The 15,001-nt window shown below is 39.3% G+C and overlaps 1 protein-coding gene across 1 annotated transcript in view; it reads right to left on the bottom strand.

Annotated features, from left to right (window-relative positions):
* Window positions 1-14,445, bottom strand: part of CYB5B (cytochrome b5 type B) — a 30,178-nt gene extending 15,733 nt beyond the window's left edge. The window contains exon 1 of the mRNA XM_069456391.1: window positions 14,042-14,445. Within this exon, the coding sequence (XP_069312492.1) occupies window positions 14,042-14,203 (162 nt within the window). The 5' untranslated portion in view covers window positions 14,204-14,445. The remainder of the gene's footprint in view (window positions 1-14,041) is intronic.
* Between the last annotated feature and the right edge of the window lie 556 nt (window positions 14,446-15,001).

Below are 15,001 nucleotides of genomic sequence, written 5' to 3'. Positions count from 1 at the left end.
AGTCAGTCTCACTTTTAACCACAGTAAACTCCTGTTTTCTTGGGATCCAAATACCCTACATTTTTACATTTAACTGTGTTAATATTTCTTTTTGTGTGTGTGTGTGTTAATATTTCTGTATCTTTCTTTACAAAGGTAATAATTTTCATTACTGAAAACTTAGAAACTATGGATAAGTAAAGTGAATTGTCCTGTATTATTGTTCTTGAGCTTACAGAATGATGTGAAGAACAAATGTGTCAAAATTTTATTCACATAAACTCTTTAGAGTGAATACCCAGGGCTAGGACAGACTTGGCAAACCTTCCCTATCTTTTATACTGTCCAGGGAAAATTGGCAACACTGACATACTGCTTGATTTTCAAGTGCTTTCAGGACTATCAAAGACAGGTTAAAAAATGAGAGGTTCTTAATCTAGAGTTGAGAATGTATCAAATCCATTGAAAAAAATCACTGTTTCTGTATTGTATACGGCCACTCAGTAGAACTAAAGACCCAGTTATTCTGTATAAAAGAGTTTATATAATGTTTTAAGAAGGGAGAGAGTAATTGCTAGCAGACATAGAGATAAGTATTGTCCAGGAATTATTCTGTCTGGATTAAATGTGCCAGGGTGCCATTTCTATATCAACAGGTAGATGTAATTTGCATGATGAACACTATAATCAAGAACAAATGACTCTTGGCTACAAATTACACCAACCTGTTTTCTCTTTAAGAAATAAATCAAATGGAGGCCAGGCACAGTGGCTCACCCCTGTAATCCTAGCACTTTGGGATGCTGAGGTGGGAGGATCCCTCGAGGTCAGGAGTTCGAGACCAGCCTGAGCAAGAGCGAGACCCCCGTCTCTACTAAAAATAGAAAGAAATTATCTGGACAACTAAAAATATATATGGAAAAAATTAGCTGGGTATGGTGGTGCATGCCTGTAGTCCTAGCTACTCGGGAGGCTGAGGCAGGAGGATCGCTTGAGCCCAGGAGTTTGAGGTTGCCGTGAGCTAGGCTGATGCCACGGCACTCTAGCCCAGGCAACAGAGCGAGACTCTGTCTCAAAAAAAAAAAAAAGAAAGAAAGATATCAAATGGAAGTAAAACTGGAAAAATCAGAATAATGTCAATATCCTGGTTGTGATACTGTACCACAGTTTTGCAAAATGTTACAAGTGGGGAAAACTAGGTGAAGGGTACAAGGGATCTATTATTTCTTACAACTGTATATGAATCTACAATTACCTCAATAAAAGTTTCCATGAAAAAAAAAATCAAATGAGATTCCCTAAGAACATACTCAAGAGATGTGTATTAGATACATGTATACACACATGCACACACACAAAATCATAGCAGCATTATTCATTATGGTCCTAAACTGGAAATAACCCAAATGTCTATAGCAGAGTGCAAATAAACTGAGGTACAATCATACAATGTAGTTCTAATCAGCAATGAAAAAGAATGAACCATTGCTATGTGCACAATACAAGAGAATATAACATGTTGAATCAAAGAAACCAGACACAAAAGTATATGTATACTGTGAAACTCCCATTTATAAAAAGTTAAAAACATGAAAAGTGAATTTACACTATTACAGTCAATAGAGTGGGCACCTCTAAGGATGAGGAAGAACCAGATGGTGGTTATACAAGTGTGTTCACTTGCTAGAGTGACATTTTATGGCTAAATCTCAGAAATATATAATTAAATAGAAAAATAAATTCCAGAATATGACATACAATATACTATTTTAAAAAGTAAAATACAACTACTCTCATGTATACAGTTCAAATGATCTTCAACAATGGTGCCAAGAACACTCAATGGGGAAAAGACAGTTTCTTCAACAAATGGTGATGTAAAAACTGAATATCCACATGCAAAAGAATGAAGAAGGATCCCTGTCTTATAACATATAAAAAGTAACTCAAAAGGTTTAAGGAACTAAATTTAAGACCTAAAACTATAAAACTCTTAGAAGAAAACACAGGGGGAAAGCTTCATGACATTGGATTTGGATATGACACAAAAAGGCAACGGAAGGAAAAATGGGACTACATCAAACTTAAAAACTTCTAGGCATCAAAGGACGCAATCAGTAGAGTGAAAGGGCAATCTACACAACAGGAGAAAATATTTGCAAATTCTGTATCTGGTAAGACTATATAAAGAACTCCTAAAACTCAACAACAAAAATACCCATTAAAAGATGGGCAAAGAACCCAAATAGGTACTTCTCCAAGGAAGATATTCAAATGGCCAAAAAACATGAAAGGATGCTCTGATGCTCACCAATCATCAGAGAAATGAAAATCAAAACCACAGTGAGAAACTACCTTATACTCATGAGGATGGCTACTATCAAAATCAACAACAACAATCAAAACAACAAACATCAGTGAGGATGTGGAGAAATCAGAACTCTTGTGGGGACTATAAATGGTGTAACCAGTATGGAAAATGGTATGTTAGCTCCTCAAAAAACTAAGAAAAGAACTACCATGATCCAGCAATGCCACTTCTTGGTAAAAATCCAAAAGCACTAAAAAGCAGCGTCTTACAGAGATATCTGCACACTCATGTTCATAGCAGTATTATTCACAACAGCCAGTAAGTTGCAGTTCAAATGTCCATCAATAATGGATAAACAAATTGTGTTGTATATACTCATAATGGAATATTATTCAGCCTTAAAAAGAAAAAATGAAATCCCGTTGCATGCTACAACATGGATGAACCTTGAGGGCATAATGCTAAGTGAAATAAGCCAATCACAACATGACAAATACTGTATGATTCCACTTATATGAGTTATCTGAAGTAGTCAAATTCACAGGAACACACAGTAGAATGGTGTCTGCCAGGTGCTGGTGGGAAGGGTAAAGGGGACTTGTTTAATGCGTATAATTTCCTTTTTGCAAGATACAAAAGCTCTGGAGAGCTCTAATTCACAACAATATGAATATACTTAATACTACTGAACTATACACTTAAAAAATGTTTAAGATGGTAGATTTTATGCTTTTTTTAACCATTATATATAAAAATTTTAAAGTAAAATACAATTAAAAATAAAAATATATATTTACATACACACACTTTTAAGGAATATATCTAGATGCTATAAAACTGGGAAAAGGATGAAAATACTGAACATGGAATTAAGAGTGATGGTTATTTGGGGGGGGACCAGAGCCAAGGGGAAATAAAGGGTCTAAAGGGTAAAAGACTCATTTGATCAGACCCAGGTTATTTTTAAGGTCCTAATTTTTGTAGTGAGTTAACAGGTGTTACATTTAAAACAATCAATAACTACATACATTTATATATGTGCATATATATAAAAGAAATGTATTACATATGGAGTATATTACGCAAAAAAAGGCATCTGGAGTTAGAAGTCAGAACAGTTACTTTGGGGAAGCAGGGAGGGGTATTGATTAGTATTGATTGCTAGGGTTTCAGCATTATTCTCTTTCTCAAAGTGGATGGTGGTTTCAGAAATGTCTTGACTTTAGTGAAAACTTGTTGAATGTCTTTTTAGGCTTGGTGCATTTTTCTGTTACAGTTTTAAAAACTATTTCTTAAAAATCATGCAATTGACTTTTGTAAAGAAGAGACACCTAGGCTGGGTGCAGTGGCTCACACCTGTAATCCTAGCACTTTGGGAAGCCAAGGCAGTAGGACTGCTTGAGCTCAGGAGTTGGGAGACCAGTCTGAGCAAGAGGGAGACTCTCGTCTCTTCTAAAAATAGAAAGAAAGAAAAAAATTAGCCAGGCATGCTGGTGTGTGCCTGCAGTCCCAGCTACTCAAGAGGCTGAGGCAGGAGGATCGCTTGAGCCCAGGAGTTCTAGGTTGCAGTAAGCTATGATGATGCCATTGCACTCTAGCCTGGGTGACAGAGCAAGACTCTGTCTCGAAAAAAAAAAAAAAAAAAGAGAGAGAGAGACACTTGAATATATTTACTGATTAGACACAAGGCAGAGTTTTTCAAAAATTTTTAGCCGCAGAACACTTTCTTCAAGCAATATTTTGGACAGAAGCCCAATACACACAATCAAGTAGATGTGATTAAAGTGTATAGCAATCTTCAAGAATCAATTTGAAAATCAGTGACACAGGCAAAACAAGAAATAAGACTAGATTACAAATTAAGTAATACCAGTGGCAGACACAGGGCAGTAGGTTCTGGAAGATGAGTTTAATTTCAGTTATGCTGGGTCTGAGATAATAGCAGGAATTCAAAGCACAAGGGGCTAAGCTCAGTCAGCCACATCTTCAGATAGCACACTTATAAACCATCAGTACACAGGAATGTGCTGCAGCAAACTTAATGTAGCTATCAAAATTTAAAATGCACCAGAAGTGGTCAGAGAAGGAAGAAACAAACTACAATAATGCACAGGGAGCTCCACTCCTTAAACTGATTCAAAGATTATAAGGCTAGTGGTAGGTAAAAGAGTATGTTCCAACATGTTGAGATGGATAGGCCAAGTTTCAATCTTGGAGCCCAGATTATCAACAGATTTGGTCCAACCAGTTCCTGTCTACAAATACTGATGAATGAGGTCTTGGCTTAGAAGAATACATAGGAGTAAATCTTCATGACATTGGATTAGGCAATGGTTTCTTTGAGACATCAAAAACACAAGCAACAGAAGAAAAAACCAAAAAACTGGACTTCATCAAAATTAAAAGCTTTTGTGCTTCAAAGAACACTATCAAGAAAGTAAAAACACAACCCACAGAATGGAAGAAAATAATTGCAAATCATGTATCTGATAAGGAACTCATGTCCAGAATATATAAAGAACTCTTAAAATTCAACAAAAAGACAAATAACTCAATTTTTTAATGGGCACAGGATTTGCATGGACATTTTTCTGAAGAAAATGTACAAATGGCACATGAAAAGATGCTCAATGTCATTATTCATTAAGGGAAAGTAAGTCAAAACCACAACGAGATTCCACTTTACACCCACAACAATGGCTATAATCAAAAAGATGGACAATCTTTTTGCCGATAACAAGTGTTGGCAAGGATTTAGAGAAATTGAAACCCACATATTGCTGGTAGGAATGCAAAATGAAACAGCTGCTATGAAAAATGGTTTGGCAGTTCCTCAAAAAATTAAACATAGCGTTACAATATGACCCAACAATTCCACTCCTAAGAATACACTCAAGAGAAATGAAAACATATATCTACATAAAAACTTGTAAATGAATGTTCATAACAGTATTACTATTCATAATAGCCAAAAAGTGGAAACAACCCAATTGGTAAATAAATAAAATATAATATATTCATACAATGGAATATATCGGGGCAGCTAAAAATAATGAAGTACCGATACACCCTGCAACATGTATTAACCTTACAATCATGCTAAATGAAAGAAGCCAGTCACAAAAGGCTACATATTGTATTATTCTATTTACACAAAGTATCCAGAATAGGCAAATCTATGGAGATAGATGGGTGGATTAAAGAAAAAAAAAAAAAGAATAGGCCAGGTGCGGTGGCTCACGCCTGTAATCCTAGCACTCTGGGAGGCTGAGGCGGGTGGATCGTTTGAGCTCAGGAGTTCGAGACCAGCCTGGGCAAGAGCGAGACCCCGTCTCTACTAAAAATAGAAAGAAATTATCTGGCCAACTAAAAAATATATATAGAAAAAATTAGCTGGGCATGGTGGCGCAGGCCTGTAGTCCCAGCTACTCGGGAGGCTGCGGCAGAAGGATCGCTTAAGCCCAGGAGTTTGAGGTTGCTGTGAGCTAGGCTGACACCATGGCACTCTAGCCCAGGCAACAGGGTAACACTCTGTCTAAAAAAAAAAAAAAAAAAAAAAACACATGGTAGGGGGTAGAGGAAACCTTTTGACTTTTCCTTAAGGTCATTTACTTTATTTACTAAGTACTATTGGAAAGAGGACAGAAAATTTATGTTTAATAGAGAAAAGAGGACAAATTACTAATGGAAAATAATACTTCCTGATTACTAATTCTATGGAAAGAATAGAGGACTGATGGGCTGAAAAGAGGAGAATGTTAAGAATGACAAACAGTTATAGAATAAAAATCTTATTGGAAAAAAGCTACAAATTGTCTGTGGGTGGAAATTCCACACTGATGTAATAAAAACCCAACAATACTAGAGACCACCTGACTTGGAAAATACAATCTAGAAACATTAAATAAGATTGAGGAAGCTGCAAAATTAGGCCTGGTGATGAAAAGAGGGACCTCTAGCCAAACACATTACCTCATGAAAATAAAATATGGAGGTTAAAATTTTGGAGAGGACAAAAACTACTTCCTGAAAAACGGTCTACAGGGCAGAGAAAGATAACAGACTTCAGTAGTGAACAGGAGGAAACGGTGGAGGCCCAAAGGCATTTATTTGCATTTGGACTAGATTGAATCTGGTAAGACAGAGGTGTTACCTAGGAGAGGCAAACTAGCTGGCTGCCAGAAAGGGTGTAACCTTGGCAAAGTCACCACTGCCCAGGGTCTGAAGGTCAGGTCTGCAGATCGAAACATAACTTGACATCCTCATCCCCACCAGATTAGACCCACAGCTATAGATTCTCACAACTCCATAGGCGACTTCATGGTATTAATATTTATTTATCACACTGTATTTCTTTATTTATGTGCTTCTTCCCCACCAGACTATAAACTCCAGTGGGAACACTTTGGCTGTCTTATTCATGGCTGTTTCAGCACACAGCATGGTGCCTGGAACATAGAGAGATTTAGGGAGCTAGCGCTCACTCTGTTCTCAAGACTGCACACACACACCTCCATGCCCATACCCACGACCACAAGAAAATTAATAAATAAATAAAAGTAGATTCCTTGGCCGGGTGTGGCGGCTCACGCCTGTAATCCTAGCACTCCAGGAGGCCGAGGTGGGAGGATCGCTCAAGGTCAGGAGTTCGAGTTTGAGACCAGCCTGAGCAAGAGCAAGACTCCATCTCTACTAAAAAAAATAGAAAGAAATTAGCTGGACAACTAAAAATATATATATAAAAAATTAGCCAGGCATGGTGGCACATGCCTGTAGTCCCAGCTACTCGGGAGGCTGAGGCAGTAGGATTGCTTGAGCCCAGGAGTTTGAGGTTGCTGTGAGCTAGGCTGACACCATGGCACTATAGCCCGGGCAACAGAGTGAGACTGTCTCAAAAAAAAAAAAACAAAAAAACTGGTTAAAGTAGATCCCTTGATCAGGTCACCTCGCCTGGGCAGTGCTAGAGGTTAAATTCCGTCCCATCTTATTTCTAGTCTTCCCAGGACTAACCACTTAAATATGTTAATTCCACTAGCTAGGTAACAATCAAATTGCACTTTCTTTTGATCAATCTAAGAGAAATCCAGTAGGAATTATGAGTCAAACTCTGAAGCTTTCAGGAGATGCCCTAGAGCTGGCATTCTCAGTCTTCCTTAAGGCCAGTCTCTACCTTGTATGACAATTAGTTGTGCATGGATCCTCCCTACAAATCCAAGACATCTAATTTACCTTTAAATCCTTCAAAGCACCTGCCACTTAGCACTCAAAAGATGCTGCAGGGAACACTGTAATTTTGTATTAATAACAAAAATAACCACTAACACTTACAGAGTTATTTAAGCCAGGTAGTACGCCATACTAAGTCTTTATATGCATTATTTAAATTAATTGTCATAACCACAATCACCCAGTGATGTAATATTACTTCCGTTTTACAGATGGAAAAGGGCCTGCACAGAGCTTACTTGCCCAAGGTTACACAACTACTAAGTGGTAAAGAAGGAAACTGAACCAGACAATTGGATCTCCAAGCCGGCACCCAGCTATTAGAAAAAATGCTTTCAAGTCAATAATAAGAAAATAAACCCAATTTAAAAATGGACAAGACTAAACAGATACCTCACAAAAAAAAACATATATAAATGGACAATAAGCCCATGGAAAAATACTGAACATCATTAGTCATCAGGGAAATGCAAATATTAAAACCACAATTATATACCACAACACACCCATTAGAATGGCTAAAAGTAAAAGGATAAATAAATGTGTCAATGAAAATGTGAAGAAACTGGAAAACTCATACAGTGCTGGTGGGAATGTAAAATGACGTAAACAGTTTGGGAAAGGGTCTGGCAGTTGCTTAAAAAGTTAAACAGGCCGGGCGCGGTGGCTCACGCCTGTAATCCTAGCACTCTGGGAGGCCGAGGCGGGTGGATTGCTCAAGGTCAGGAGTTCGAGACCAGCCTGAGCGAGACCCCGTCTCTACTAAAAATAGAAACACATTATATGGACACCTAAAAATCTATATAGAAAAAATTAGCCGGGCATAGTGGCGCATGCCTGTAGTCCCAGCTACTCGGGAGGCGGAGGCAGTAGGATCGCTTGAGCCCAGGAGTTTGAGGTTGCTGTGAGCTAAGCTGACGCCACGGCACTCACTCTAGCCTGGGCAACAAAGTGAGACTCTGTCTCAACAAAAAAAAAAAAAAAAAAAAAAAAAAAAAAGTGCAAAAAAAAAAAAAAAAGTTAAACAGGCCGGGTGCGGTGGCTCATGCCTGTAATCCTAGCACTCTGGGAGGCCAAGGCGGGTGGATTGTTTGAGCTCAGGAGTTCGAGAGCAGCCTGAACAAGAGCAAGACCCTGTCTCTACTAAAAAATAGAAAGAAATTATATGGACAACTAAAAATATATATAGAAAAAATTAGCCAGGTATGGTAGTGCATGCCTGTAGTCCCAGCTGATACTCAGGAGGCTGAGGCAGGAGGATTGCTTGAGCCCAGGAGTTTGAGGTTGCTGTGAGCTAGGCTGACACCATGGCACTTCTAGTCAGGGCAACAGAGTGAGACTCTGTTTCAAAAAAAATAAATAAAAATAAAAAAAAATAAAAAGTGTAACTTCAAAAAGAAAAAGAAAGAAAATGCATCTAATACACCTAACCTACCAAACATCATGGCTTAGCCTAGCCTACTTTAAACATGCTCAGAACACTTATATTATACTATAGTTGGACAAAACCATCTAACACAAAGCCTATATAACAAAGTATTGAATATGTCATGTAGATTATTGAAAGTAAAAAACAGGATGGTTGTACAGGTACTCAAAGTATAGTTTTTACTGAGTGTGTATCACTTACTATCATAAAGCCAAAAAATCTTAAGTTAAACCATGGTAAGTTGGGGACCATCTGTAAACTGCTTCAATGTCACCCCTCATCTTAAAACACTTCAGTGGTTTTTTTATTACCTTATGGATCAAATCCAACTAACTACCAGGACTTGCATGTCCTGGCTCCTGCCTAGCCCTCCTCATTCACTACATTACAGCCAGAAATTCTTTCAGTTCCACTATTTAATAATACACCAAATTCCTGCTTGACTGCAAATGCTGTTGGAATGCTCTTTTCTCTATTCTTCCCAAAGCTAATTCATGCTCGTCAGCTCAGTTAAAAGTCATCTTCTCAGAGGCTTTTCCCAGATCACTCTTACTAAAGATTTTCCCCTATTTTTCTTTCTCAACTCCATTTTTCCTTTATAGAAAGTACTAGAATTTAAAATTATTTCATTTGTTTATTTCTGTTTTCTTTTGTCTCCCCTAGAATAGTAGCTTAAAGGTCGGACCATATTTATTTTTATACACCACCAGGGCCTAGTCCTATATAGCACTTAACAAATATTTGTTGAATGAAAAAACTATTCCCATCTATAAGACAGGTCCTAAAGTAATATTTCTATTTATGCCGACAGTTACTAAAAAACACATACAAAACTTTAAAATATTGCAATGTGTTATTTTATTAAGTTACTCTTTTGAGGAATGGCAATTTATACACAAGTCAATAGCTCCCAAATTTTCACTTGTGATACACAGCAAGAAAATAATTTTACACTGCAATCCAGTACACACCACACATATAATGTTCTATATAATTAACTGAAACAAAGTTTTACAAAATCATACTTACTCTTGGTAAGGGAGGTGCACGTTGATATTTTCTAGTCAATACCATAAGATATTGTGACCATTTTAACATGATTTTTCTTTTTTTTTTTTTTTTTTTTTGTTGAGACAGAGTCTCACTTTGTTGCCCAGGCTAGAGTGAGTGCCGTGGCGTCAGCCTAGCTCACAGCAACTTCAGACTCCTCGGCTTAAGCGATCCTACTGCCTCAACCTCCCGAGTAGCTGGGACTACAGGCATGCGCCACTATGCCCGGCTAATTTTTTCTATATTGATTTTTAGTTGTCCATATAATGTCTTTCTATTTTTAGTAGAGATGGGGTCTCCCTCTTGCTCAGGCTGGTCTCAAACTCCTGACCTCGAGCGATCCACCCGCCTCGGCCTCCCAGAGTGCTAGGATTACAGGCGTGAGCCACCGCGCCCGGCCAACATGATTTTTCTAAACTATTAAATGGTAGAAAGACAATGATGTGTGTACTATTTTCATTTAGGATTGCAATAAATTAAACCAACAGCACTGATTCCAAAAATGCAAAATTAATCTGTTAGGGAAAAGATAATTCAATTATATTACCGATTCTAAATTATCACACACAAACTCCAGTATATTCTAACCACAGTTATTAACCAAAAAAATGGTAATCTATAGACACAGGATATTTCGATTAGAAACGCCTTGCTAAGGAGGAGCCCCAGAGTGATTTCAGATTGGAAAGAGAAGGATTAAAACCAATGTAAATCTTCCCCATCTCATCTAATAGGAACCCAGTTCTTGCAGACCAAAAACTTGGGTGTTATCCTTAACTCCTTTTTCTTTCATTCCCCAAATCCAGAGCACCGTTAAATCCTACTGGCTCTACCATCACAACACATCCAAAATCGGACACTTGTCACTACCCTCACTGCCACCATTCTGGTCCAAGCCACCATCTCTCTTGCTTTAATTACTACAACAGCCTCCTAACTGGACTCCTCAATTCGGCCCTTGTTCTCCTTCAGTCTTTTCTCAGCAGTGCAGTCAGAATGATCCCATTAAACCATTATGTCACATCACGTCACTCTTCTGCTCCAATCTTTCCCATCTCAGAACAAAAGCCAAAGTCCTTCTTTTTTTTTTTTTTTTTTTTTTGAGACAGAGTCTCACTCTCTTGCCTGGGCTAGAGTGCTGTGGCGTCAGCCTAGCTCACGGCAACCTCAAACTCCTGGGCTCAAGCAATCCTACTGCCTCAGCCTCCCTAGTAGCTGGGACTACAGGCATGCGCCACCATGCCCGGCTAATTTTTTCTATTTTTTAGCTGTTTGGCTAATTTCTTTCTATTTTTTTAGTAGAGGCGAGGTCTCGCTCTTGCTCAGGCTGATCTCGAACTCCTGAGCTCAAGCAATCCTCCCGCCTCGGCCTCCCGGAGTGCTAGGATTACAGGTGTGAGCCACTGCGCCTGGCCCAAAGTCCTTCTTAAAACCTTCAAAGCCATACTTGATCTGCCCTCCCCAATCATTCCGATCTCACCTACTATTTAATCACCATGGCTTCCCTCACTGTTCCCTGAACCACACCAGACATACTCCCATCTCAAGGCCTTTGAACTTGTTTCCTCGGCCAGGAATGCTCTTACTGAAGTTATCCACATGGCTAGCTCCTTTACTTGCTCATGGCCTTTACTCTAGTCATCTTTATAAAGCCATCTCTGGTTATCATATCTAAAATTTCAACCCCTCATCCTCGCACCCTCACTGCATACACATCCATTCCACAGTCCTCTTCCCTGCATCATTTTTCTTCTTACCATTTACCACTAACACAGTATATATTTTAGTAAATATTTATTTATTCCGCTTTTTGTCTTCCTCCTGTAGCGTGTAATCTCCATGAGGGCATAAATGTTTATTCACTACAGTATCCCCAGCACCTAGAATAGTATCTGGTACACAATAAAGGCTTAATAAATATTTGAATAAGTGAATGGATGAATAGGCTTGGAATGAACAAGAAAACAGGGATAGAGATTACAGAACAGGTTAAATGAAAATGGCAAACTGCAGGTAAAGACCTATGGCTCTACCTTCACCAGCCTTGGTGCACCACGTGATGTCCATGGCTATATCAGGATGTGGTAAAACAGGAGAGACTGAATTAATGTTCTCTATAAGCACTGAGTGTTCCTTCCGGGTTCACCATCTATTCTGAATTAATCAAGAAGAAATTTGGGCAAAATGAAACCACAAATGAAGAACACAATTGCCTACCCATTATGAACTATGTTTTAACATGGAACTTATTATGAGGCAAACACCAGAGGATGTAGCTAAGGCTAGAAGTTTGAAGTAATGCTACGCAGACAAGAGAAATCAAGGGATGTGTCTAAGCCAGATTCTGCCATTAATCAATTCTATAACCAGAAATCTCTCTAAACCTATTTCTTGTATCCCTGTTAAAATAAGGATCGTTAGTATATAAGTCACTCTCAACTAGTTGTTTTGAGGACGAAATAATGGGTAAGTACTTTTAAAAGCATAAAATGCCAAGCACATAAAGATGCAAAAAGTTTCTAAATTGAGTTGTTAAATTACTGTCCACTACAAAAATTTACTAAAAACAATGCTCTTTTGAGGAAACTTTAAGTTTTAAAACTTTATAGAATTATGAGTCAGGAGGTAGTGATTTCTCCCTTAGGCCCCAGATTAATAGAAAAAATATTTTACTAGTATATTTGCTTCATAGAAATGGAATAAAAAGAAACTTTTTTCTCAGTTACCATGTTATATTATGCAAATGTTTGCAAGGAATTGACCACAAGATTATTAATCTATTACTCTAGATAGAATGATTCACACACACAAAGAAAAAAATCAAGGCTTTAAACTAATCTTTAATGGTTGCATACCACTAGTTGGCTGGGGGTGGGGAAATGATTGCAAAAAAGCAAGAGGGAACTTTTTAGGGTGATGGAATGCTCTACGCCTTAACATGAATGAATATATTTGTCAAAACTCATCAAACTGTACATTTTAAATGAGCACAATTTGTTTTATGTAAATTATACCACAATAAAGTTAAAGTAAGTAACAGTGATTTTCCCCTTCAATTAAAAAAAAAATCACTCAGTTGCCCATGGTCACAAGAAGAATTTGTAATGTAACAAGATCTAATACAAGCGCTGGGCGAGGTGGCTCACGCCTGCAATCCTAGCACTCTGGGAGGCAGAGACGGGAGGATTGTTTGAGCTCAGGAGTTCGAGACCAGCCTGACCAAGAGCGATACCCAGTCTCTACTAAAAATAAAAAGGAATTATCTGGACAACTAAAAATATAAATAGAAAAAATTAGCCGGGCATGGTGGCGCATGCCTGTAGTCCCAGGTACTTGGGAGGCTGAGGCAGGAGGATCGCTTGAGCCCAGGAGTTTGAGGTTGCTGTGAGCTAGGCTGACGCCACGGCACTCTAGCCTGGGCAACAGAGCCAGACTCTGTCTCAAAAAAAAGAAAAAAGATCTAATGCAACAGGCTTGAAGATATAAGAAAGGGTGACAGAACCTGAGACAGTGGCAAAAAAAAAAAAAAAAAAAAAAAGTCAACTTAGGACCTTCTGGCCTTAAGCTCAACTCAAATTAGGAAAAAAAAAAAAAAAGTAATAGCAGCATAATGGCGGGAGGGAGCGGGGAATCCCAGCTTCTCAAGAAAATGAAAACCAAAAATGGTATTACTTAAAAAAGCATACTGGGAAAAGCACAGGTTTGTGCACTTCAGACCTAGGTTTGAATGGATCTAGGCCGTTAAGTGCGTGACCTTGAGCGTTCTCAACCCAAGCCTCAGTTTCTCTTTCTGTAAAATGGAGATAATGATGGCTTAGAGTTCAACCTAACACACAGTAAATGCTCAATACATAAGTAACACACGGTAACAGAATTTGGTGCTGGCTGGAAATGCATGCAGACCTAAGGCCCCCCCGTTTTTCTATCAGAGGGTTGTGGTCCCTTCCGTACGCCTTATCGCCCTTAGCCAGGCCTCACAGCCTTCTTACACACGCTCCACATGGCTTTTTCACCCTTCACCACAGCAGCTTCCAGGAGCCTCCCACCTCGTTGAGGAAGCGGGTGACATCGTAGACTCGCCCGTGGATCACCAGCCATAGTTCCTTCAAGGAGTTGCGCTTCGCCACTTCCTCCAACCGATAGTAGGTGACGGAGGTCTCAACCCCCTGCTCTTTCCCATCGCTGCTGCTAGCTTCCACAGTCGCCATTGGGCCCGAGATACCTCCGCTTACTGGGCTTCCGCAGGTAACTTCCTTAAGGTAGATCCCGCCCTCAGCCCTCCTCGGCTTCCGTAACGAGGGCCCATAAGGCCTTGGGAGGGTTCCTAGCAACAACCAATCACACTTCCGAATAGTTCCCTGTTGGCTTTCTTTCCACCAGTGACACGAGGAGTTCAGTTCCAAGTCCCGCCCACTCCTCTCCCGATCCTCGAAATAAAGGTCCGGTTCGAGGTCCAATTAACCAATCAGAGTCATCCAGCCCAACCTCGCAAATCAGATACCGTGATTTTGGAACGGCGCCGAATAGAGACGTGTTGACATAGGTCTCCTCAGGAGAGAGTCCTCTTCGCTCGGCCTGTGGACCTGCAGAGTCCTAGAAGAGGGGAGTGAGTGTCCTGTTTCCCGCTTCCCTTCCCATCGCTGTGGATCCCTCCTGAGTCATGCAAAGCTCGTTTCCCCCACTTCCTGTGCGCCTTACATTCCAACCTCAGATTTACAGCTGTGCTTTTCTACCTCCAGGCTGTGATCTGGCAGATTCAGTCTCAATAAGGCTCAGTTTCCTCACCAGTAAAATGGACATGATAAGCTCTACCTTACAGAGAGGGTTGCATATTTAAATGATAGTGTCTGTAAAGAGCTTGGTGCATAATAATCTTTACAAAATAATAGCTGCTACTAGAAAAGGAGGGTGACCGGCCCGAAGCCTTAGGACAGCGATTGGGGATAGGGTATACAGTACCCCAAGTTCCTACCACTACTCAGAATTTTTTGATGATCAGAATCTAT

This window comes from Eulemur rufifrons, chromosome 23 (genome assembly GCF_041146395.1).
Source record: "Eulemur rufifrons isolate Redbay chromosome 23, OSU_ERuf_1, whole genome shotgun sequence".
Lineage (NCBI taxonomy): Eukaryota > Metazoa > Chordata > Mammalia > Primates > Lemuridae > Eulemur > Eulemur rufifrons.
This window is presented reverse-complemented; position numbering and strand designations above follow the sequence as displayed.